Here is a 26,911-nt window from a genome sequence, read left to right on the forward strand (position 1 = left end):
ATCTTTCTGCTTCCTTATGAGCCTAATTACTAACTCTTGAGATTTAATTCACAATCTAGTCATAGCTCTTAATGAAATCTCCTGCCAATGTCTTATTTACTCAAGATCTTCCGAACAAGTATTGAATTTCAATAGTCTACCCATTTATTAATTATATTTCCCTCAGTTTACAATGCATTTCACCTACCTCATATTTGTCCACCTAGATCCTATCATGTGTCCTTTACTTTCTCTAAAACATTCCCTAATCCTGTAAATTGAACTTTCCTCTTCAGAAAATTCCTTTGAATTTGTAAATAACGCTCATTTGACTATTGACTGCTTTGTATTTTGAATATAACACAGATTTTTTTTATCTCCACAACTAAATTGCCCCTGAAAAGAAACATGTTGAAAACAGTGCCTTGCACATAACAAATGCAGACATAACCTGCTCTCACAAACTAAACTGGAAAGTTAAAGGGATAAATATAGTAACAAGTATTTGTTAAGGTGAAAAACGAAGAAGCAAATCCTAGACAGCTCAGTCGCCTTAGTCCAGTCTTTTTTTTTTTTTTTTTTTTTTGAGCTGCAGTCTCGCTGTGTCGCCCAAGCTGCAGTGCAGTGGGATGATCTCATCTCACTGCAACCTCCGCCTACCGGGTTCAAGCAATTCTCCTGCCTCAGCCTCCTGAGTGGCTGGGATTACAGGCATGCGCCACCATGCCTGGCTAATTTTTTGTATTTTTAGTAGAGATGGGGTTTCACCATGTTGGTCAGGCTGGTCTCGAACTCCTGACCTCGTAATTCACCCGCCTTGGCCTCCGAAAGTGCTGGGATTACAGGTGTGAACCACCATGCCCAGCCTAGTCTGGTCTTAAAAGATTTCTATCAACACTTATTTATTATTGAGTTCATTGGTATAAACGTGGTGCTTGTTAAATGGTAATTTGTAACAACCTTTTAAATTTATATTATATATAATTTTTATAATTTTTTAAAGTGAACATAAAAACTGTACTTTCAAACTCCTGTAGGGAATCCAAAAAACTCCTTCCCTCCCCTCATTCACCATACCAGTCTATCCAGCAGGCCCCTAGAACTGATGGAGTCTGCAGCCACTGGGGAAGATATGTTATACCTGCCAGAGTCAAGACCACCCTTCACCTGTATTTCATCACTCTTCCTCAAAGTCTCTTTATAATTACTAATCTGTCATTGTTATCACAAGCAATTTACTATATGTTTAGATGAATATGCCTATTTTTAAAGTTTCAAAATATATTTGGTTTCTCCTATACAATTTAAGAGAACATCAGTATTACACATAAGCTCTGTGAGGGAAACGTAGACTGTTAATCTACAAAAAGGAGAAACAAACAGCTCGTAATTCCTACTAACAAAAGAGAAATTCTTTTATATACAAAATAATAAAGATGGCTACATGCAAATCATAATATGATTTTAGTACTCCAACACAAATGACAATAGAACACTGTTTATGATATGGACACATACATATGGGTATTTAGGAATAAAAGGGAAAAAACACTCCAATGAGAACATGCAGAGAACTGTCAGAACAAGCCAATAAATATAACATCTTTTAGACTGACATAATCTAAATTATAATGTAGGAGCATTCCGCGAAGTTTTCCTAGACATACACAGGGAAGTATTCTATACAGATCTCAATTCCCCCAATTCACCAAATAAAATCTGCCATCTTATAAGCATTCCTTTTCTTCCCAGTCAGCTTCTTGTTTAAAACCTACATGTATCTGTAATCTGAGTTTCAATTTTACATTATAAGAAATGAATCTAATCCTAATTCACTACCTAAAAGGAAATATGCATACCAATCTTTATTCATTTGTATATGCCCTAGATGTCAGAAGAATGAAAACTTATTCAGATTTTAACTCATTTAAAAACGCATTTGATTCTTTTTTTAGTTTTTGTTTTGTTTTGTTTGAGACAGAGTCTCGCTATGTCCCCCAGGCTGGAGTGCAGTAGCACTATCTTGGTTCACCACAACCTCCACCTCCTGAGTTCAAGCGAGTCTCCTGCCTCAGCCTCCCAAGTATCTGGGACTACAGATGCATGCCACCACGCCCAGCTAATTTTTTGTATTTTTAGTAGAGGTGGGATTTCGCCGTGTTAGCCAGGATGGTCTCGATCTCTTGACTTCGTGATCCACCCACCTCGGCCTCCCAAAGTGCTGGGATCACAGGTGTGAGCTACCACGCTCGGCCTGATTCTTAATAGAAACAATATTAAGCTCAGATTAGCTGACTTGAAAACTAATCTATGAATATTAACAATCTTTATAAAGTTACATTAAAATCCATGAGCCAGGCTGGGCACGCTGGCTTGTGCCTATAATCCCAGCACTTTGGGAGGCCGAGGCGGGCAGATCATGAAGTCAAGAAATCAAGACCATCCTGGCCAACATGGTGAAACCCCGTCTCTACTAAAAAATACAAAAATTAGCTGGGCGTGGTGGTGTGTGCCTGTAGTCCCAGCTACTGGGGAGGCTGAGGCAGGAGAATCATTTAAACCCGGGAGGCAGGGGTTACAGTGAGCCGAGATTGCACCACTGCACTTCAGCCTGGCGACAGAGCAAGACTCTGTCTCAAAAAAAAAAAAAAAAAAAAATCCATGAGCCAGGATGGAACATGTACAATGAATTTTTGAGGTGCTTTTATACCATTTTAGAATGATATAAGTAATATGCTTACATTTTCTTTTTGTGTTGAAGTAAATTTTAAAATTATCAAATATTCAAAAACTACTTACAAAAAAAAACAAATCACAAAAGTAACTGTTATTTTACCTAGACTTCCCATATCCTCCTTTTCACAATCACTAATATCTCTGCCCAGCAAATGATATCATTACCCTCAGAGTTCAAGAAGACTAAGAAAATAAAATCCCTTAAGTAGATTACATTCGCTTCCTATTCTGAATTGGTTTTACCTGAATTAATCTAAATTAATAAAACATTTACAGTCAATTATACCAATAATAAGATTCGACCAATCTGCTCTGGTATTTTAATGTGATAAACATCCTAATTTACTAACTTATGTAAATTTGGTGCCATAGTTTTTATCTTTTTTAAAGTTGCCAATTTGCTATCAAAATCATAGTTTTCCTTATTTTTTGACCAAAACATCATCCAGAAATTTCAAACAGGTTCTACTTTTTTCCATTCAACTTAAGCTACCATACTTTTTTCTTCTGCTATTAGTGTTCTGTTTAGTTATGCTCTTGTAATAAAATCAGTTACAATATATAATCCAAAACATCATCCTACAAAATACTTTTAACTGTCCTACCTATCCTTTTCCTCAAGAAGAAAATTCAACTCTGCCACTATACTTCTAGCTTCAGACTGGAAAACTCTCCAAACTCTCATAAAAAGATATGCACTATATACTGTAAATCAGATACCACTCCAGACTACAGTCACGAAGCCCATATGAAGTCCTTGGATGCCTGGTTTTTTGTTTATTTGTCTAGAAATGGGGTCTTGCTATGTTGCCCAGGCTGAACTTGAGCTCCTGACCTTGAGCGAGCCACCTGCCTCAGTCTCCCAAGTAGCTGGGAGTACAGATGCACACCACCACACCCAGCTTGGCTGCCTATTTTGATAAATGAATTTTCCACTATACCTGAGGTTTGCTAGCACTGCAATCATCAGTGCTCTGAAAAGCAAGGTAACTTTCAATCCCTTAGCTCCACAAAAAATAAAATTAGAGGAAGAACAGTTTTATGCCGGAAGAGGCTAGTAGCCCTAAGGGGTACTACTGGACCTCATAAGAAGAAATACATCACATACTCAAAATTTTAATCATGAAAGTTTCCTACATTTATAAAAATGTATCAAAATAGTAAAGAATTTTTACTAGGATTAAACAACAAGTATAATGATTCTTTTTCTCCATTAACAGCTAAAGATGATACATTTGCATGTTTATTATTATGTAAGAGTCACTACAATCCTTCTGATAAAATACTCTATTTTCTTCATAATCAATGGCAAAAACTAAAAGATTTCTCTAAGAATTACAGATACTAATCTCCAATTAAACATATAGCTATCTCACCAGAAATAGACTGAAATACTAAGATCTCTAAGAAGACAAAAAGCAAAGAGGAAACTGATAGAACACTACAAAGATGCCTTCTGATATTAATGAAAAGAAATCATATTGCTCCATCAATATTAACTCAAAGAAACTCATAATCAATTAGAGAATGATAGAATACCATTTTTTTTTTTAATTTAAAAAGCTGTCCTCATAATACTAGCCTATTGACTTGTATAAATAACAGCTAGGATTTACACTCTCAGAAAAAAAATAATAACTTTATCATTATGTAAAGCTGTAATTTTGTGCGTAGAGTCCATGATATGAGACTGTTACACCTCATAGAATTATACATTAGAATTTTTATATCTACACAAATTCCCTTAAACATAGATGTTTCACTGGTTTCCAAGCTATACTAAATAGCATTAAAAAGGTTTTTCAGTATATTTTTCATCTGGCAATAGTATTGTTGAAGCTTACAAAATGAGAAAGTTATAAATAATGAACATTTTATGAGATGTCTACCTGTTTCCACATTCTCGGTCTCAACTTCTTGTTCTTCTGCCACATCTTGCATCATATAAGTCTCATCATCATAAACCAGAACCTGGGCTGCATAGCCCTGCTCTAATCTGGCACTTGGAACTGGCTCCACAATCACTGCTGGATATTCAGAAACCTTTTCACTTTCCTATAAGAGCAAATTTAAAGAACAATCAACCTTTGTATTTACAAATTCTGGATTCACTTATAAATCCTTGAACTAATACAGTCTCGAGCAGTCCACATAATGAGTTTCAAATATTATAAATATGAATGTAAAAGCCAAAACAAGAGATGAAAAGGGCTAACTTTAATAATCCTTTCAAGTCTCAAGAGGTAAGACATAGATTAAACATTTTAAATAATCTGTGCTTTAGGATTAAGTTGGCAGATTAAAAACATGCATATAATTTCACTTAATTATGAAAGCTGACTAAAACAACAGTAAAAGACTCTTTTATACCTAAACCCACAAGGACAAGAGGTGAGAGCAACAAACAAGAAGAGGTAAGAACAACAAAATCCTGGAAGACTGAAAGTGTCTGGATGAGTATTGAGTGGGTTAGCAGACCCAGCAAAGCCAAATCAGTCTGGCAGAAAAAAAAAAAAAAAAAAAAAAATCTGAGAAACAACACACTGTACAGTGTGGAGAATCTACAGAAAGCAACACCAATTACATGCACTTTTGATTCCTAGACCTTCTCTCTCCTTCATGCTGCTAAGCAACCAGACCTCCTCCACCTCAGCAGAAGACAGGTTACTTTCCAGAGAGGAACAACAATAGCATCTTTGAGGCATAATAGGCACAGTTGTTAGCATCATACTCTACCCAAAATGGAGTGTCCAACTAGCTTTTTAGTCCATCACTTTTAGTCATGAACAAAAAGCCAAATATTCATATTCCACACACACAGAAGATATTATAAAGTAAGAACAGATCACAATTCAGTAAAGAACATTTTAAAATACAAGTAAAAGAAGTTTTGGAAATTAAAGATACAATAGCTGAAATGAATAAAGGCTTGGAAGATAAAATTGAGGCAATCTCCAGGAACCTGAAAAAAAAAGATAAAGCAATAGAAAACAGGAGAGAAAAGATAGCAATATTAGATGACCAACAAGTCCAGGAGGTCCACTATCTGAATAACAGAGTTCCAAAAAAAAAAAAATCATAAGGAAAAAACAAGAAATAAAAAGGAAAAAAAAAGGTTTGGAAAGAAATCAACAAGAAAGAAGTAAATCAATAAAATTTTCTAAGACTGAAGGATATAAGCTACCCATTTGAAAGGACCCACCAAGTGTCTAGTACAAAAAATTAAGGAACACATACATTGAGGCATATCACTGTGAAATATCATAATATTGGGAACAGAAAAGATTCTACAAGCTTCTAGAAAGAAAACACAGGTTACTACAAAGAATCAGGACACAGACTTCAGTCTTCTCAACAGTCATACTAGAAGGAAGATGACAGTTGAGCAATTTCTTCAAAATTATGAAGAAAAATTACTTCCAATCTAGGATTCTTCACCCAGTCAAATCATCTTACAGAAGTAGAATAAAGATATCTTCTCAGACACGAAAGATCTCAAACATTTACCTTTCATGTTTCCTTTCTCAAGATACTGGAGAATGTATCCCATCAATAAGAGAGAGTGAATTTTTTAAAAAAGAGAACTATTGCAAATACAGGATAGAAGAGATCAACATAGGAGAGAAACAATGGGAATCTTCAGGAAGACTTTGAAGAGAGATTCCAGGATACTAGCTATGCACCAGATTTAAAGGGCAACCAGTCCAAAATATAGCAGTGTGACTCCTGAGATAGCATGATGAACTGTCATTACTAAGATAACCATTGACCTTGTTCCTAAGGACAGAATGTCCAGATCAGTCTGTTCTAGATTTTTATTGACATTTGGCTTACCTTCATGTACCTACTCACTCCACCTGCCCTGCTGCCTGGATCAGCTAAGAACACATTTCACCCCCCAGATGTGTTCTGCTTTGATCTACTATATGTTGGAGGAAGATTACCATGGGCTTAAAATAAAAGATACAGAACAGCGTTCTTCATGTGACCATATACCTCCTGAACAAATATGCAATACCCAGCCCATACCATACTGTAGCACTGCCAGATACCAGAGCAGGATGTGCCTTACATTTCTAAAAACTCATGGCATTGCTCACTGACTACTTGAAGACAAGCTCATGACACTCAGTGAACCTGACTATTCAGCTATCTTCTCCTGGAAGCCTTCATCTATCTATGATAATATTGCCCTTTCCTAACTCAATTAGCTTGGTAAACTATTTTTTCAAAATAAAATATTGTTTAGGACTATTTTCATAGGTGGCAAAACTATAAAGAAAAGTAAAGAAATTATAATACATAAGTCAAAACAATAGCACCTCTGGAAACAGCGCCCAGCCGGGTTTTAATATTTCAGTGGTTCCTTCTCTTTGACCATAAAAAAGCTAAAATCATTTTGCATTAAAAAATTCAGGGTTCATGCTTGTAATCCCAGCACTTTCGGAGGCTGAGGTGGGCAGATCACCTGAGGTCAGGTGTTCGAGACCAACCTGGCCAATACAGTAAAACCCCGTTTCTACTAAAAATACGAAAATTAGCCAGGCATGGTTGCATGCGCCTGTAATCCCAGCTACTCGGGAGGCTGAGGCATGAGAATTGCTTGAACCCGGGAGGCAAAGGTTGCAGTGAGACAGGATCACGCCACTGCATTCCAGCCTGGCTGACAGAATGAGACTCGGTCTCAAAAAAAAAAAAAAAAAAAAAATTCAGACCAGGTTCAGCGGCTCACACCTGTAATCCCAAAACTTTGGGAGGCCAAGGCAGGAGGACTGCTTGAGCCCAGGAGTTCAAGACCAGCCTGGGCAACATAGGGAGACCCTATCTCTACAAAAAATAAAAAATAAATATCAGCCGGGCGTTGTGGCTCTTGCCTATAGTCCTAGCTACTTGGGAGGCTGAGGCAAGAGGATTGCTTGAACCCAGGAGGTCAAGGCTGCAGTGAGCCATAATCATGCCTTTGCACTCCAGCCTGGCAACTGAGAACAAGTCTCAAAAATTAAAAAAAAAAGAAAAATATTAAACTCTCATTTCTTTTAACTGAACTTTTAACTGATCTTTAACTGAAGTTAAAAGGCAACAAGTCCAATTAAAGAAGTTCTTTAACTGAACTTTAACTGATCGATCAAGACGTATACTTGTATACATTTCTCAAAAAAATAGTCTAACTCCTTGACTTATCTATATATTCCTTGTAATCTATGTTCCACCACCTCACTGAAGCTATTCTCTAAAAATATTTTTTTGCTTTTTTTTTTTTTTTGAGACAGGGTCTAGCTCTGTCGCCCAGGTTGGAGTGCAGTGGCACAATCATGGCTCACCGCAACCTCTGCCTCCCAGGCTCAAACCATCCTCCTACCTCAGCCTCCTGAGTAGCTGGGACTACAGGCATGTGCCACCACTCCCAGCTAATTTTTGTATTTTTGGTAGAGACAGGGTTTCACCATGTTGCCCAGGCTGGTCTTGAACTCCTGGACTCGAGCAATCCACTTGCCTCAGCCTCCCAAAGTGCTGGCATTACAAGCATGGGCCACCATACCCAGCCTCAAAATGTTAATAACGACCAAATTCTATTTCAGTTTTCAATCTCTACTGCCTCCCTGCAGACTCATACATTTATTATTACCCTCATTTAAAAAATTCATTCTTCCAACTTTCTCTACCACTCTACTTTCTTTTTTGAAATGGAGTTTCGCTCGTTGCCCAGGCTGGAGTGCAATGGCGCAATCTTGACACACCACAACCTCTGCCTCCCAGGTTCAAGTGATTCTCCTGCCTCAGCCCCCCGAGTAGCTGGGATTACAGGCATGTGCCACCATGTCCAGCTAATTTTGTATTTTTAGTAGAGACAGGGTTTCTTCATGGTGGTCAGGCTAGTCTCAAACTCCTGACCTCAGGTGATCTGCCCGCCTCAGCCTCCCAAAGTGCTGGGATGACAGGCATGAGCGACCACCCCCGGCCTACCACTCTACTTTCAAGCGTCTCCTCTGACTCTTCTTTCATCTCCATAGACTCAAGTCTAGCCAACTTAGTGAGGTTCTATCTTCAGTGTCTCCTTTCTTTTTGCCCTATACTACCTTCTCAAGTAAGCCCACCCATTCTTATGGTTTCAAATAGCACCGCTATGCTGATAATGACTAAGTATTTGTCCTCTACTCTGACTCATCTTCTGAATTCCAAAACCAAATTTTAAACTACCAACTTTAACATCACTACAGGAATACTCAGTCAACACTTCAAGCTTAACATGTCTAAATGGCACAAATTATCTGCATCTGTCCCTGTTTCCCCATTCTGTGTTCTTTAAATCTTGGTTTCTTCATATTTAAAAAAGAGATTATAATATTTCTGTCCTTTAAAGTCCCATGACTTTATATGCACAAAGTTCTTAGCATAGTATAAGTACAAAGCACAGAGTAAGTTATTCAATTAGTGACAGCTGATATTATATTTTAACAATAGAAATAGTCTTCAAATCTACTATTTGCCCTCAACTTTAGAGGGCACCTTTTCACATCACAATCAGAACTGTTTGTGTTACTTCCTTGCATAAAAAGCATTAATGACTCCCCTTTGGTCTAAAAGGAAAGTTTAACAAATTAAACAATGGCTTTAACACTCTGAAATATAACCCCAACCCACCTGTCATGGGCTGAATTGTGTCCCCCAAAAAGATGAAGTTTTAACCCCTAGCTTCTGTGAATGTGACCTTATCTGGAAATAAGGTCTTTGCAGATGATCAAGTTAAGACAAGATAATTAAGATGAGCCCTAACCCAATTTGACTATGTCCTTACAAAAGGGAAATTTGGACTCTGAGACACACAAATGGGAAGGAAAACCATGGAAAGACACAGGGAGAACACCATCTACAAGCCAAGGAGTGCCTGAGGCTACCAGAAGCTAGGAGAGAGGCATTAAAGAGATTCTCCCTCCTAGCCCTCAAAAAAAAACAAACAACAATAAAAAAAAAAAATCTATCAACATCTTGATTCCTAAATTCTGACCTCCAGAACTGTAACACAATAAATTTCTGTTGTTTAAGCAACCTAGTTTACAGTACTTTGTTACAGCAACCCCAAGAAACTAATATACCACCTTTATATCTTATTTCCCTACATTACTTAACATAAATTGATTAGTGGCATTGCTTCTAATTCCTAAATGTGAACATTTCCAAGACTTTTGCTCATGTTATTTTGTAGCCTTCACATCTGTCCAAATCCTTTTCATCTACTGAAGGCTTTTCATCAAGTTGCAGGGAATCTTCTATAATCCTCCAATCTGAATTAATTTTTCTATCCTACGTATTTATAGAACAAGTTGTTTGCCTAATATTACCACTGTTCATTGTCCCATATTATAATTATGTGTTTACATATACAACTCCTTGACTGGCTAGTAGGATATTTGAGAGCAAGAGTTATATCGTAGTCAATTTTTATATCCTCCTTAATAACACACGCTTCATATAAACTAAAGTGGCATTTAAGTACAGATATTTGTAGCTTGGCTCAAAGAATAATAAAGTCAACAAATTTTAATATTAACAGGTATTTATAAGTTCAACATTTGCTCATCTATGGAGGCAAGTAACTTCATGAGCCTTTTTTCTGCCAAATGATACAGACCAGAGGACACTGCATGCAGCTATTCAGATAATTATTGCCTTGTACTGTGTAGAAGAGTAGCTATTTTTATGGGAGAAAGGGGATGGAAGAGAAGAAACCAGGAGTCTTTGCTTAAAAATAAAATAGCAAAAAATAACACACGTACAAGGTTATTTTACTTAGCATTACTTTGCTCAAGTCACCATGGATCTTGGCACAAGCTGTCTAATTCCCTACAAGCTAGGGTGCAAATAAAAAAATACAGGATACCCAGTTAAATTCGAATTTCAGAGAAACACTAAATAATAACTGTAAGAATGTCCCATGCAATATTTGGGACATACTTAAAGTAAAAAGTCATTTGTTGTTTATCTGAAATTCAAATTTAACTAGACATCCTGTATTTTATCTGGCAACCCTACTGTAAGTATTAACAGTGATCTCAAAAACTTCCATTTAAGGAGAGAGATTCTTAGTTTAAAGAGGCAAGACAAGTGCAATGCTGCAGTGTTTACCTAGAAAGTGCTTTTATATGCACTCAGTCATTGCTCTCCAGGTATCAGAAGTTTCCAAAGACAAGTACAATGAAATGGCTGAAAGCAGTGGTATTGTAATCCTTTTCTCAATGTACTTTAGGAATATATAGAAAGATAATAAAATTCAGGAGTATGTTAGAAGTACATAAATTTGTTCCACATTTTCTCTTTCGAGGTAGAGTAAGGTTACCTTAAAAAATCTTATCAAAACTGAAAAATGCCATTTGGCAGGCTTTAGGGAGGACTCATCTCCCCTACCTCTCATGGTTTAACCCCAGAAACCACTCCAAATAAATACGTCACTAGAATAAATAATGGTGCACTTGCTATGCAAACCCAGTTTTAAGACAAGTCCCCTAAGCTAGATGTTCATAATGCCAAAAAAAAAAAAAAAGAGATAGAAAACATACACCCATACTAACAAACATCCATACAATGAGAGACTATTCAATATCAATTAAGCAATTAAGGCAGTTAGAGCTATATACTGGCATGGAAAAATATCCATGATACAAACAAGAGGGGGTGGAAGGAGGAGGAAAATGAGCCATAGAATAGTACTGTTGTCTGATTCCATTTATATATTTATTTAGCATATACATTTAAAAGTCTGGAAAAAATACACCTCAAATTATTAACCTGGTGAAAGAGAGGTGAGCAGACAAAAGATGGATTTTCATTTTCTCAGTATGTCTGAGTTTATTGTTTTTTACAATGATCCTGGTAATTAAGAAATATCAAAATACTTTTTTCATTTAAAAATAACAATTGGTACAAAAACCAAAAAAATAAAATAAATAAAGCCAATAACAGGTAATTTGACAACTTTAAAAAGGAATCCATTTGCAAAATATAAAACTTGTGGAAGAATATGCCTCACCAGATGAAAATCTTTTTATTTTTCTTATGAATTTTCACAAATGTAAACATCCCTGTAACTACCATCACAGTCAAGAAATAGAACATTTCCATCACCCCAGAAAGCTCCCTCATACCTAACTTTACCCGTCAATCCCCACCACATGTGCATGCACACACACATACACGCAGACCTAGGCAACCACTGATCTATCCCTATAGATTTCTATCCCTATAGATCTGCCTTTTCTCAAATTTTACATTGAAATCAACAGTTCTCTTTTGTGTCCAACTTCTTTACTGCTGATATTTATACATATTGCTGCATGTATCAATACTTCATCTCCCTTCATTGCTGAAAATTCTATTGTAGATATGTCAATTGCTTATCCATTTGCCTGTCCTCATATGGCGGTAATGCTCCTATGAACATCCTGGTCTTTTCTTCCCTTCCTTTCCGTTCCATTACATATTTACCTAAGAGTCAAATTATCAGATCACATGGCAATTGTACATTTAATTTTGCAAGTACTCAATTTTCCAAAGTGGTTATATTACTTTACATATATATATATATATATATATATATATATATACACATATAAAATATGTAATTTTTTTTTTTGGTGGGGGTGAGGGAGAGAGGAAGTCTTGCTCTGTCCCCAGGCTGGAGTGCAGTGGCGCAATCTCTGCTCACTGTAAGCTCCGCCTCCCGCAATCTCGGCTCACTGCAAGCTCAGCCTCCCGGGTTCACTCCACTCCTGCCTCACCCTCCCGAGTAGCTGGGACTACAGGCACCCGCCACCATGCCCGGCTAATTTTTTGTATTTTTAGTACAGACGGGGTTTCACTGCGATAGCCAGGATGTTCTCAATCTCCTGACCTCGTGATCCGCCCGCCTCGGCTTCCGAAAATGCTGGGATTACAGGCGTGAGCCACCACGCCCAGCCTACATTCTTATAAGCAATAAGGATAAGGAAAGGTTTAGCAGCTCCTTATCCTTTCCAACATGTGGTATCACTCTCATCAATTTTCCTCATTCTGTTTATTTAGTAGGATCGCCTTGTGGTTTTAATTTACATTTCCCTGATAGTTAATAATATTGAGCATTTTTACATGTATTTAACGTTCCATTGATCTACATGTCTGTTGGCACACCAATAACCACACTGCCTCAATTAGTGCAGCTTTATAGAAAGTCTTTAAATCAGATGTGTAAGGCCTTCAACTCTGTTCTTAACCACAGTATGTCTTCCAATCCATAAACTTGGTACATCTCTCTATTCAGGTCTTTAATGTGTCTCAACAGTATTTATAGTTCACTGTATAGAAGTCTTTTATATATTTCATTAAACTTTTCCCTACTTTTTTTTTTTTTTTTTAAGATAGGGGGTTCACTATGTTGCCTGAGCTGCACCTGAACTCCTGGGCTCAAGTAAGCCCCTCACCTCAGCCTTTAGTGTAGCTGGGACTATATGCACGTGCCAGTGCACCCACCTGCTTTTTGATGCTCTATTGAATAGTATTGCTTCAGTTTCCAATTGTATATTGCTAGTATATATAAATAATTGCTTTGTATACACTCACCTCATATCCTCTGGCTATTCTAAATTTATTAGTTCTAATAGTGTGGATTTCTTAGGAATTTCTAGGTACACAGTTATATCATCTAGAAATAAAGACAGTTTTACTACTTCTCAAACCTGTGAGTCTTTTATTTTTCTTGCTGCCTTGTAGTAATGTTGCCAGTGCAATGTTGAATAAAGGTGGTTAGGGCAGACATCCTTGCCTTGCTCTCAACCATTAAGTATGATGTTGGCTGTGGGTTTTTCACAGATTCACTTTACCAGGCTGAGAAAATTGCCCTTTATTGCTAGTTTAGAAAGTTTGTATAATGAATAGGTGTTAATTTTTGGCAAATGGGTTTTCTGTAACTGCTGATATAATCACCTAATTTTTCTCTTTCACTCCTGTTGATATGGTGAATTACTTGATTCATTAAACTTACCTTGATGGGATTAAAAAAAAATTGATTATGGCATTCTACCATTTATACACTGCTAGATTTGACTGCTAGTTTTTTGGTTTTGCTTTTTTGTGTTTTCATTGTTTTTGTTTGTTTGTCACCCAGGCTGGAGTGCAGTGGCACCATTATGGCTCACTGCAACCTCTACCTCCCAGGCTCAAGCAATCCTCCCACTTCAGCCTCCCAAGTACCTGGGACTACAGGTGCATGCTACCATGCCTGGCTAGTATTTATTGTATTGTATTGTATTGTATTGTATTGTATTGTATTGTATTGTATTGTATTGTATTGTATTTTTTTATTTTTATTTTATTTTATTATTTTATTTTATCACTTTATTTTATTTTATTTTATTTTATTTTATTTTATTTTATTTTATTTTGAGACAGGGTTTTGCCATGGTGCCCAGGCTGGTCTTGAAGTCCTGAGCTCAAGAAATCCACCTGCCTTAGTCTCCCCAATATAGAAATGGGGGTCTCCTGGGTGGCTTAGGCTGGTCTTGAACTCCTGTCCTCAAGTGATCATCCTGCCTTGGCCTCCCAAAGTGTAGGGGTTACAGGTATGAGCCACCACACCAGGCCCAATACTTCTCTTAGTATTAAATTATTAAATTATCCCTATATATTTAAGTCATATTTGGTACTTTGAATTTTTAAATATATGACTACATTTTATATATTTATTACTATTTTGAAAAATAATTTTTGCAACTATACTCATTATAGTTTACTATTTTGGGACATCATTTTCAGAAATAGAATAATCCTAATTGTATTAAATGTATTACTTTTATAATCAGGGGAAACATTACAAAGAAAGCCTAAAAATAGTGATAATAAAACTCCAGATACCTACCACTTTTTAAATATTTATTTTTTCTTCAGGTTCTGGGACTCTGATTACAAAATGTTGACAGGTCAGTTTTCATCCCATTCTACATTTTAGAATATATATTCTATTATACATATACTTTATATATATATATGTGTGTGTGTGTGTGTATATATATATATATATGAATGAAACATTCTTGAAAAACTGCTAAGACAAAAATCTATCTTTCAAATACCACCATTCTCAAATCTCCCTTTGTAAAATCAAACCATGTTTCCAGTATTAGTGGCTTTTCTCTCTTCCCACAATTCTCTTCCCCTAGATATTTATATTGCCCCACCCCTCACCTCATTTAGCTCTAAACTAAAATGTCACCACTTTGGTGAAGCCTTCCTTGGCTGCCCTAATTGAAATACTCCCTACTAACTTCTCTATCCAGCTCTAGTCCTGAATTATTTTTCATAACATTTCTGAAATATTTATCCCCAGTGCCTAGAAAAGTACTTCATAGATAGTTAAGTGGTGAATTAATATTAGTCAAAGGAAAAAATGAATGAAAATAAGTGGCCACTTACGTAGCATAAACAAAAAACTCCCCAGAATAGTTTGCCCTACTCTGGGGCCACACTACCTGACATGCTCATTAAGGATATAGTCTTCTTCTGACTTCCTTTATAAAATGTGATCACCCTATAAGACTACCACATAAATCACTAGTCAATAATAACTTGGTAAAGTCATTTCATTTATGAGATTCTTTCTTCCACGATAATAAGTTCTCCTGGCCGTGAACACTGAAGTTCCATGTAAAGGAAGAAAAATATAAGGAGTATTCCAGAAACAAACTGTTGTCCTCATTTTCCCCATATTAATGATACCTTTTAATCCACACAAGGTAAAGATATTCTGCCTATTGTTTTTGGTGGCTCCCCTCATAGGGTTAAAACAGAGCAAAACTATATGGCAGGAGAAAGCATTTGAGGAAAAAGCAGTATTTGGTCTGGGTAATCTAGGAGGGGATGGCAGTTCCCCAATCCCTAATGTCTTCGGTGAGTCATTCCTGGAGGTGATCATACAGAAAGTGAATCTTGAGGGAAGAAATAAGACATTGACGATGGGAAGAAAGTATGTTCTGCAGCTGTGGCTTCTCTTAATGGACTTTGTACCTGTTTTGGATTTGAATACAAAAGAAACACTTAAGAGTTTTTGAGTCCACTGAGAAAAGAAAAAGAAGACCTTCACTTTATCCTATTCCCAGTAAATTTGCCCATAGCTGATCCGGATCTTAGAAAAATGAGCAGACACCAAGGAGGCAAAAAAAAAGAATCCAGACTACAGAACGCACAGACTGATGTCCTAACTTGTTTCTCAAACATGCCATTATACCATTATACTGGTAGGAAGCACGAGTAATGCAGCATCTTTCAAAGAAAATAGACAAAACAGATTTTTTTTTTTTAATATAGAAAACTCTCCATTTTCCCACCTCAGCTCTGAACAAACATTGCCCATTATTATGACGGCTATTGAATTATAATTAGATCCCTTCCAATATTCACTCTTTTTTTTTTTTTTTGAGACGGAGTCTCGCTCTGTCGCACAGGCTGGAGTGCAGTGGCATGATCTCGGCTCACTGCAAGCTCCGCCTCTCGGGTTCACACCATTCTCCTGCCTCAGCCTCCCGAGTAGCTGGGACTACAGGCGCCCGCCACCACGCCTGGCTAATTTTTTGTATTTTTAGTAGAGGCAGGGTTTCGCCATGTTAGCCAGGATGGTCTCAAATGCCTGACCTGGTGATCCGCCCACCTGGGCCTCCCAAAGTGCTGGGATTACAGGCGTGAGCCACCGCGACTGGCCCCAATATTCACTCTTTACTGAATGCTGAGAACAGAAGCCAGGACCTAGAAGCCCCGGTATTTCTACTACTGTTATTTTTTTATTCTCATCTAATTCTTCAATGTTATCAATAACAAAATAACCAAATATGCTAATGATTCAAAATCCTACACGCATAAAATTTCAAAATCTGAATTCATTTTCTGACTAATTATCTAAATTCGTAAGTGTTTAAATGAGATTAAAATACAATGGATCTCCACACCGATTTAGATATAAAATAATCAAGAAACAAAGATAATAAGTAAAGCACATACAAAATTCTAACTTAGAATGAATCTAATTTAGGTATTTGGGCATAGTATATACCTACAGTATAATCCAAGACAATGGGTTTTATGAGGGATTTAAATTTAACTCTCAACTAATACTATAGTGTTCTTTCCATTCCTTTCCTCCCTCCAAGTTCATTCTAATATGTATGTTCCAACAATTCACGTAAGCCCTGCAATACCTTCCTTGACCTTCTATTACCTAAATTATATAAGGATACACGACATGTACATGTATAATTTCATGCTTTGTACATTTCTACTCTCAAATATGTTTCCTATTAATTTCAAAATTAGTTCATGCACAAATTTCTATGAAGAAAATAGAAATGTAATTCATTGAATGCCTAACCTCTTGATTTTCTACTCCATTGCTGGAAAGCTCCAAAATAGTACCTCCACTGTCAACCACTGCTGATGTCATTGTTATTCCCTGAGGAAGCTTCAAACGCTATTAATCAATGAAATTAAAGGTTCACTGATGGTTGCCAGTGTTATAGGTTTGCATTATCATGTTTTAAAAGTCAATAGAGATGGAGTGGAGTAGATATCCAGAAATCCAGTCTTCTAAAGATGATTAACCAGAAAGCCTAAAAAGAGGAAGAATTTGAAAAGTTATTTTAAAAATTACAGGAAGGACATAAATAAAGCATAACTTATTGTGCAATCTAATTTTAACACTTAACTAAGAAAAAGAAGACAGGCTTCTACATCCCCATGTCAAAAGAGGGCAGTAATGAACATTCTGCTTCTTAAGAGTTAGTAATCAAGTTCATGAACATACTGAATTAAGTTCTTAACAAGCAATTGTACATAGGTAGTATTATGATATTCATATTCTAGGAGATAAAATGTTATAACTGTGCCAGGTGCGGTGGCTCACGCCTGTATATTCCAGCACTTTGGGAGGCCGAGGCAGGTGGATCATGAGGTCAAGAGATCGAGACCACCCTGGCCAACATGGTGAAACCCCACCTTTACTAAAAATACAAAAATTAGCTGGGCATGGTGAAGCGTGCCTGTAGTCCCAGCTACTCGGGAGGCTGAGGCAGGAGAATCGCTTGAACCCAGGAGGTGGAGGTTGCAGTAAGCCAAGATGGCGCCACTGCACTCCAGCCTGGCGACAGAGTGAGATTCCATCTCAAAAAAAAAAAAAAGTTATAACTTTCTCCTTTTATAAAGATGCTGTTTTATTCCTGAAATATGTTAGTTTCTATAAATGTTAAAGATCTCTTATTCATTTAATATATAAAATGTGCCAGACTGAGAAAACTTTTAAAACTATTTGCCTATTTAACAAATCAAAAGATTATTGATCCTTAAATATTTCACTCTTCTTCTTTGCCTCATCTGGTTTGTCTGAACAATCAGAACTGTCTTTTGCTTATGGCAGCAATCTCATTTTGTATTCACACTTTGAATACAGGAACTGTATGTAAGAGAGATTTATTTGAATTGCTTATATTTTCAAATAAAGTAGTTTAAAAATAAAGTAGTTACCACTTGGAATGCCTTCAATATTATTTTATCATACTTTCCTCAATTTTTTGATATTAGTTCTATCATACTTTCCTCAATTGTTTTGATATTAGTTCAAGATGCAATATAGCAAATGGTTTCAAGTAATTTCTTAACCTCTCACATTTTTCCCCTTCCTATATGATCTGAATTTATGAATTAAATTACTCCTAAAAAATTATTTTATTTGATTTCATGTATACAAAAATTTTCATACAGAGGAAGTACAGAGATTTATTACTAACAGAATTTTTTCATGTCAAAAAGAATGCAGAAAAATCAAGCATATTTGAAGAGAAAGTATATAGTTCCCATAAATCATTCCATTAATATTATGCCCTTGTATTATGTTTGCCTGCTGGCAATAAGTTTCCAGAAACTTCTAGAATAAAATGAAATACCTGAAAAAAAGCAGAAATTTCATCTTACTGATCAGTACTATTAGCCTCCCTTTTGATCTTATAAACATAAAATGGAATAGAAAGTCTTTGTATCTTAAGAAGAAAAAATAATAAAATTCCACAGTCCCATCATACTATCACCATATAAGGTACTATTCCCAATATATATAATAATAGCAGAAATAAATTTTACTTACAGTTTGTATGTTAAGTAGTCTAAGCATCCTTCACTATTTTCATAACTTGGGAAGAGCTAAAATCTGAACCAGTAGTTCTTTGGAACTACCAGCGGGAGGGGAAAAAAGATAATATTAATATAATTATATTAAAAAGCACTATGCTCAAACAGGTGTGATTGAGATAGTAAATACTTAATAAAACAAATCACTTCCAAAGCCATATGTCGCACATTCACATAAGGAATATAATAAATTATTTCTAGGTTTTTGAGAAATCAGAAGTTTTTATCAAACTTAAAATTTTAATTCACCACTACATAACAACTATTGAGTGAGGACAGAATCAACGTATGAAGCCTATGCTCCATATTATGGGCTGCATTTCAAACAGGTTTTTTTTTTTTTTCTCCATTGGGCAAGTTCTAATAACAGGTTCTTAGTAAGTGGCTACAGGTATAACCCCTGCTCCCCAGGAGTATAAAATCAAGTTTGAAAAATAGGACTAGCCCAAAAAACTACTATAAAACAATGTTTAAGGAAAAAAAATTTTTTAGAGTTGGGGTCTCACTCTTGTCACCAAGGCTGGATCGCAGTGGTGAGATCACGGCTCACTGCAGCCTCAAATTCCTGGGCTCAAGCAATCCTTCTGCCTCAACCGCCTGAGGAGCTGGGACTATAGGCATATGCCACCATGCTCAGGTCAGTATTTCTTACTTTTTACTTTTATTTTTAAATATAAGATATTGCTATGTTACCCAGTCTGATCTTGAACTCCTGGCCTCAGGTGATTCTGCCACCTCAGCCTCCTGAGTCACTATTAGACATGTTCCTGCTATCTCACCCCACCAACTTAGCATCAGCACCCATGCAAACATCCCAAGCCCTACTTCTAACTCCCAAGCCTCCTCAAATAGTCCTCCTTCTTTCAAAGGCTAATGTATTGACTTAAGCACTTGATCATAGGCCTTGTTCCATCAATTATTCCCTTTTTCCTTAACCTTCTCATACTACCATTGGACTTCTTTCCCTCAACATACAAGCATTTGCAAGATCCTCTCATCTTAAAAGTAGAAAAGTTGGCTGGGCAAGGTGGCTCAGGCCTGTAATCCCAACACTTTGGGAGAGGAAGGCGGAAGATCACTTGAGCCCAGGAGCTCCACACCAGCCTGGCCAACATAGGGAAACCCCTGTCTCTACAAAAAATAAAAAACTTAGCTGGGCCTGGTAGTGCAAACCTGTAGTCCCAGCTACTTGGTAGGCTGAGGTGGGAGGATCGCTTGAGCCCAGGAGGTTGAGGCCACAGTGAGCTGTGATCCTGCCACTGCACTCAAGCCTGGGTGACAGAGCAAGACCCTGTCTCAAAAAAAAAAAAAAAAAAAAAAAAAGGAAAAGTCCTCTTCCATTATCCTGCATACCCTTCCAGCTACTGCTCCAGTTCCTTCCTTTCTCAGGTAAGTTTCTAGATAAGAAATCTTTTATATTTTATACTCTTGTCTCCACTTTCTAATTTCTCAAGCACTCCTCCTTCTATCAAAGTTTGGCATCCATCCCCACTCAACTGAAACTTTTACTAAATTCTGCTTGTAGAATCCAATGGATACATTTCTGTCTTCATAGGACTTGCTGCCTCTGAAGCATCTGACACTGTTAATCACTCCCTTCTTGAAACTCTACCTTGAATTTATCTTTTCCCTCTCTGGCTACTCCCTTTCAATTCCCCCTTGCAGGCTCAACCCTCATTTTCAAGGGGCCTGGGACAAGAATACAAATGGAAGCCTACATACCATGTGTCTAAATATTTTTAAAAGTTCTAAATCAAGCTGTTAAATTATTATTCCATCCTTCTATCTTGACTAATAATAACCTGAAAGGCCAAGTTCTATTTTTGAGTTCTCAGGTTCCCTTCATGTTACGTAGGGACATAGGAAGGAAAATCCATACCCCTTCCCCTTGTCTGCAGCCAACTCCTTTTCTCTTCCCACTTTTAGCTCCACTTTATACTACGAAGGACTTCATATGCACACATATATAAAGCCTACAGGTCCAAGCTCTGGTCACATGACTGCAAACAGCTGCTCCTTGGCCATCCCTTAAACACAGGGGATCCCATATGTGTTGTACAGTCAAGAGAGGAAAGAATCAGAGAAGAGAGTTGTGAAGGGACACATGGGCAGGAAATTCTAGGATCAAATATTCAAAGACTGATCTAGAAAGAGACCAGGTAGACTAGTCTAGTCACCTTGGCCCCCCCAAAGTCTTCACTCTATGGGTAGGGTTGTAGCTGCTGGAGGAAGGCCATATGAGGACCTTTAAAGCACAGGTCTTTTGTTGCCAGTTGGTGAAGTCTTAGGACAGTGCTGCTCTCTGGTCAACCCTTACAGGCGGGTGTTTCCAGGATCCCATCCCTAGTCCTTTTCTCTTCAGATTCTTTACACTCTTTCTAAGCTATGAAATCTACTCCTACAGCTTCACTCAACTCTCTCTTCCAGATTTGTCTACTAGATGTTTTATTGCCTCTACTTCATTGAAATTAGATAAGGTATACATAAATACTAAGCACTGATGCCAGGATAACCCAAGCACTCCACTCATTAATTCAATCACACAAACACTAAATGAGCACTATTATATGATAGCACAATTTTAGGTGCCTGGGTCCAGTAGTGAATAAAGGCAAAGTCCCTGTTTTTATGGATCTTACACTGCAGAGGAGAGAGAAAAAAATAGTACACCATACCTGTAGATGGTGATGAAGGCTAAGGAGTTAAATTAACCAAAGAGATAGGGATTATTTGGCAGGGAGAGCTGCCAATTCAGATTGAGTGGTCAGATAAGGACTCACTAAAAAAGTGACAGATGAGTAAAAACCCAAAAGTAGAAGTGAGTTGTGGCAATGCCTGGCGGAAGAGCCTTCTAGTCAAAAGAAATTCAACACCCTCAAGAGGATGTATGCCTGACTAGTTAAAGGATCGGCAAGGGGACCCAATACAGCTGAAGTGAAGTGAGCAAGAGGAAGAAAGAATAGTTGAAGAAGAGGACAGAAAGGTAAGGGAAGGGAGCCAAGTAGGTCCCCTGTAAGGACTTTGACTTCAGAGAGAAGAAAGGTTTTACACAAAAAGATGATCTGATTATTATAAGGATCACTCAGATGCTGGGTTGAGAACAGACAAGGGGACAACAGCAGAAACAGGGGTCAGTTAGCAGGCTGCAATAATATATGTTGTGCAAAAGTAATTGCAGTTTTGCCATTACTTTTAATGTAATGCAAACTACTTTTGCACAAACCCATAATGAGATGAGAAGTGATACGGGCTGGGACCAGAGTGGTAGTTCTGGAGGTAGTGAAAAGTGATCATAGCCAAGCGTGATGGCACACCCCTTTGTCCCAGCTACTCGGGACGCTGGGCAGGTTGAAGCTGCAGTGATCCAAGATCTCTCTACTGCACTCCAGTTTGGGCGACAGAGTGAGACCTTGACTCAAAAAAAAAAAAAAAAAAAAAAAAGTGGTCAATCTTTAGATGTATTTTGCAGATAAAAGGATGACATTTGCAAGCAAAATTGATGTGGATTGACTGCTATGACAGAAAGAAAGAAGTCAAGAATGAATCCAGGCTGGAGGATTCTCAGAAGATGATGGAGTAGGATGCACCAGGAATCTGTATCCCTATCTAGACAATTGCACTGGCAGAATCTACCTAATGTAACTATTTTGGAACTCTGGCTAAAGGCTTACAACCTCCAAGGGAAGGCTTGAACAATAAACTGTGGTTAATTTCGGTCATTCTAGCTCTCAGCACAGTATCAGCTACCCATCCCCCAACTCGAGGGTAGACAGCTGTGCATGTGTTCCTGGAACAGTCTGCATGCAACTTGTGAGGGCCATGGTAAGCAAAAAGGACTATTTTCCAAATATCAGAGATCTGTGCTCTGATCACTGATTATTGCTTCTGATCACAGAGGAGCACACAAAGAAATGAGTAGATATTATTGTTATGCCTCCCTTCACTGTTGCAAGCCTCTCCCCCTCTGGCTGAAGTCACTTCTAGGGGACTTAAAAGGCCAGCAAACCCCATTTTACTCTTTTTCCCCTTTTGAGAGCCACACATTAAAGACCAGGACATTTGGCTGGGCACAGTGGCTCACATCTGTAATCCCTGCACTTTGGGAGGCCAAGGTGGGCCAAGATCACTTGAGGTTAGGAGTTCAAGGCCAGCCTGGCCAACACAGTGAAACCCCATCTCTACTAAAAATACAAAAAATAGCCCAGCATGGTGGCAGGCGCCTGTAATCCCAGTTACTCGGGAGGCTGAGGCAGGAGCTTGAGCTCGGGAGGTGGAGGTTGCAGTGAGCCAAGATCAAGCCACTGCACTCCAGCCCGGGCAACAGAGTAAGACTCTGCCTCAAAATAAAAAATAAACTAAAATAAAGACTAGAACATTCAAAAACTATATATATGAAAAAATGTGGAAAGTGACCACACATGCCCAGGCTCAGAAAAGACCTGAGAAGACCTTAAATACACCTTAGCCTGATCCTTGCCACAAAATCAGCCTACAAAAATTTAAATTTTAATTAAAAAAAAAATTCCCACCCTCCCCAAGATGGCAGATTGGAGGTAGTATTGGCATGCCTCTTCCACTTGGGAAGAAAAAATAGTGGGTAAAGACTCAAACTGTGAACTTTTTTCAAAGAAGCAATGCAGGAACTTAATGGAAAAACGGAAAGAAACCACAGATCCTTTGAAAGAAGGGGCAGGCTGCAGTCTACACCATGAGCCAGGTAAAAAACTGTAAGTCCCCAGAGTGTGAGAGGGAGAGAGATTACCTCCAGAGTATACACCCCCACTATGAAAACTGGAAATCCGGCCCACAGAGGAAGGCCTTAACCCCACCCAGTGCTAAAACTAATATAGGGAGCAGTGGAGAATATACAAGAAGCACCAGGGGCGGGAAGAGCCTTGTGCGTATTCCCAGTCTCCAACGCAAACCAAGGGAAGCTATTCCTGATTCTCTGTCACAGGAGAGTTCACAAAGTTCTGCCAACCAACTCAGGCAGTGGTTGCAGGTTGAAAGAAGCTCCCAATTTGAAATTCAAAATATAATCTCAAGTGGGGATGAACTGCCTTGGCTGAACTGGGCGGATGACTGGGAAGTGAGCTGTAATCACAGACACAGAAGTTGGGTGCTCTGGCATTGCCAGTGGATGAAAAGGGGCGTGGCCTGAAAGCTGAGGTTCCTGTATGTAAACAGCTTGGAATTTAGCTAGCTGCTGCTAGTGAACACTCTGAGTGAGAGACTTGCCTTGCCAAGTGTGTAGGAGCTGGATGAGACTTACTCCCACCTGCTACTCCCCACTCCCTGCATGAACTCTTCTGTGAAGCAGAGGCAGCTAAGCTTTTTCCTGGAACATTACCCCAGAGGCCAGGGAATGGCTCCAAAAGCCCAACATGGGTCTGTGCTTACACCACACATGCAGAGCCAAAGAGCAGGCCTGCCCGACCAAGCCCCCCACCTGGCTTTGACCCTCCACCTGCCCTGGTAGGTTAACACAAAAGACAGAAACTTAGGGGAGCCCTATGGCCTCACCCATCATCTGATAAACCAAAATACCTCCCATGGGTAACATAAGACAAGCACATATCCCACCACTTCAACCACAGCTGGCACTCTTTTGCAAGCACCACCTCCTGGCTGGAGGCCAACAGACACAGTTTACTACAGCATCTACAGGTAAAATAACATTGCACCCAAGAAGGAGAAAACTTATGCATGACCCAGCTATCAGCACTGTCTGCAGTACCCTGGCTAACCAGGATGTCCTGAGTCTGTCCACATGACCAGTTTATTAATACTACAACCAGCATTTAAGAAAGCCAACGCACTATGGCTATTTACAACCAAGCAATCTCACAACGTATGTCATTCCCCTGTTACCCCTATGAGAGCTGGTGCTGGTACACATTGCTGGGAGACTTGAGGACAGATAACATCACTGGATCCCTTGCAGACATTCCCCAGAATCAGCCTGGAATGTGGTAACCCCACTGGGCAGCTAGACCCAGAGGAGCAGCAGTACTCACAGTAGTCTGGCTCTCAGGGACTCCTACTCCTAGGGCAAGGGGGACAGCACCACATCAAGGAAGCAACCTGTTCTTCTTCATTCTATGAAGTCAGTATCACCCTGATACCAAAGCCAGGAAAGGATGTAACAAAAAGAAAGAAAACTACAGACCAATATCCCTGATGAACATAGATGTAAAAATCCTCAACAAAATACTAGCTAACCAAATCAAATGGCACATCAAAAAGATAATACACCATGATCAAGTGGGTTTAATCCTAGGAATGCAGGGATGGTTTAACATATGCAAGTCAACAAATGTGATATATCACATAAACAATTAAAAACAAAAACCACATGATTGTTTCAATAGATGCAGAAAAAACATTCAATAAAATCAAGTATCCCTTTATGATAAAAACACCCAAAAAACAAGGCACAGAAGGGAATTATCTCAAAATAATAAAAGTCATATACGACAAAGCATACTGAATGGGAAAAAGTTGCAAGCATTCCCCCTGAGAACTGGAATAAGACAAGGATGCTCACTTTAATCACTTCTTTTCAACATAGTACTTTAAGTCCTGGCCAGAGCAATCAGGCATGAGAAAGAAATAAAGGGCATCCAAATTGGAAAACAGGAAGTCAAAGTATCGCTGTTTGCTGATGATATGATCGTATACCTACAAAATGCTGAAGATTCCTCCAAAGACTATTAGATTTGATAAGTGAATTTAGTAAAATCTTAGGTTACAAAGTCAATGAACACAAATCCAGTAGCACTGCTATACAACAATGACCAAGCTGAGAATCAAATTAAGAACTCAATCCATTTTATAACAGCTGCAAATATATATATAAAATACCTAGGAATATACTTAACCAAGGGGGTGAAAGATCTCTACAAGAAGAACTACAAACACTGATGAAAGAAACCATAGATAACACAAACAAATGGAAACACATCCCATGCTCATGGATTGGAAGAATCAGTATCATGAAAATGACCATACCATCTAAAGCAATCTACAGATTCAATACAAATCTGATCAAAACAGCAACATCCTTTTTCACAGATTTAGAGAAAGAAAATCCTAAAATTCCTATGAAACCAAAAAAGAGGCTGAATAGCCAAAGCAATCCTAAACAAAAACAACAAATCTGAAGGCATCACATTATTGGACTTCAAATTATACCAGGCTATAGTTAACAAAACAGCATGGTACTGGTATAAAAATAGACACATTGACCAATGGAACAGATTAAAGAATCCAGAAATAAAACCAAATATCCACAACCAACTCTCTTCAACAAAGCATGAAAAACATAAATTGGGGAAAGGACACCCTATTTATTTAATAAATGGTGCTGAGAAAACTGGCTAGCCACAAGTAGAAAAATGAAACTGGATCCCTGTCTCTCATCTTATACAAACATCAACTCAAGATGGATCAAAGATTTAAATATAAGACCTAAAACCATAAAAGTCCTAGAAGATAACCTAGAAAAAAATTCTTCTGGACATTGGCCTAGGCAAAGATTTCATGACTAAGACCCCAAAAGCAAATGCAACTAAAACAAAAATAAATAAATGGGACCTAATTAAACTAAAAGGCTTCTGTACAGCAAAAAATAATAATCAGCATCATCATCAGAGTAAAGAGACAACCCACAGAATGGGAGAAAATATTTGCCAACTGTGCATCCAACAAAGGACCAACGTCCAGAATCCACAGGGAGCTCAAACAAATCAGCAAGAAAAAAAAAAATCTCATGAAAAAGTGGGAAAATGACATGAACAAACATTTCTCAAAAGAAGATATACAACTGGCCAACACATAAATGAAAAAGTGCTCAATATCACTAATCATTCAGGGAAATGCAAATTAAAACCACAATGACACACCATCTTACTCCTGCAAGAATGGCCATTATTAAGACAAAAGACAATAGATATTGGCATGGACTTGGTGAAAAGGGAACACTTATGCACTGCTAGTGGAAATG

General features: G+C 38.0%; 1 protein-coding gene across 16 annotated transcripts in view; it reads right to left on the reverse strand.

Moving 5' to 3' along the window:
- Positions 1–26,911, reverse strand: part of ELF2 (E74 like ETS transcription factor 2) — a 126,677-nt gene that overhangs the window by 69,971 nt on the left and 29,795 nt on the right. For 10 of the 16 annotated variants that reach the window (XM_003820668.7, XM_008974107.7, XM_008974105.6 and 7 more), the window contains 3 exons: positions 18,863–18,947; positions 17,099–17,336; positions 4,605–4,770 (listed from right to left, as the gene is read on the reverse strand). The exons of 2 other annotated variants lie outside the window; for them this stretch is intronic. In XM_003820668.7, coding sequence (XP_003820716.2) covers positions 4,605–4,770; positions 17,099–17,170 — 238 coding nt within the window. In that variant the 5' untranslated portion in view covers positions 17,171–17,336; positions 18,863–18,947. Of the gene's footprint in view, positions 1–4,604; positions 4,771–17,098; positions 17,337–18,862; positions 18,948–26,911 lie in introns of those variants that run through there. 4 more of the 16 variants (XM_055111844.2, XM_034959152.3, XM_055111842.2 and 1 more) reach the window with 3 other exon arrangements.

This window comes from Pan paniscus, chromosome 3 (assembly GCF_029289425.2).
Source record: "Pan paniscus chromosome 3, NHGRI_mPanPan1-v2.0_pri, whole genome shotgun sequence".
NCBI classification, from domain to species: domain Eukaryota; kingdom Metazoa; phylum Chordata; class Mammalia; order Primates; family Hominidae; genus Pan; species Pan paniscus.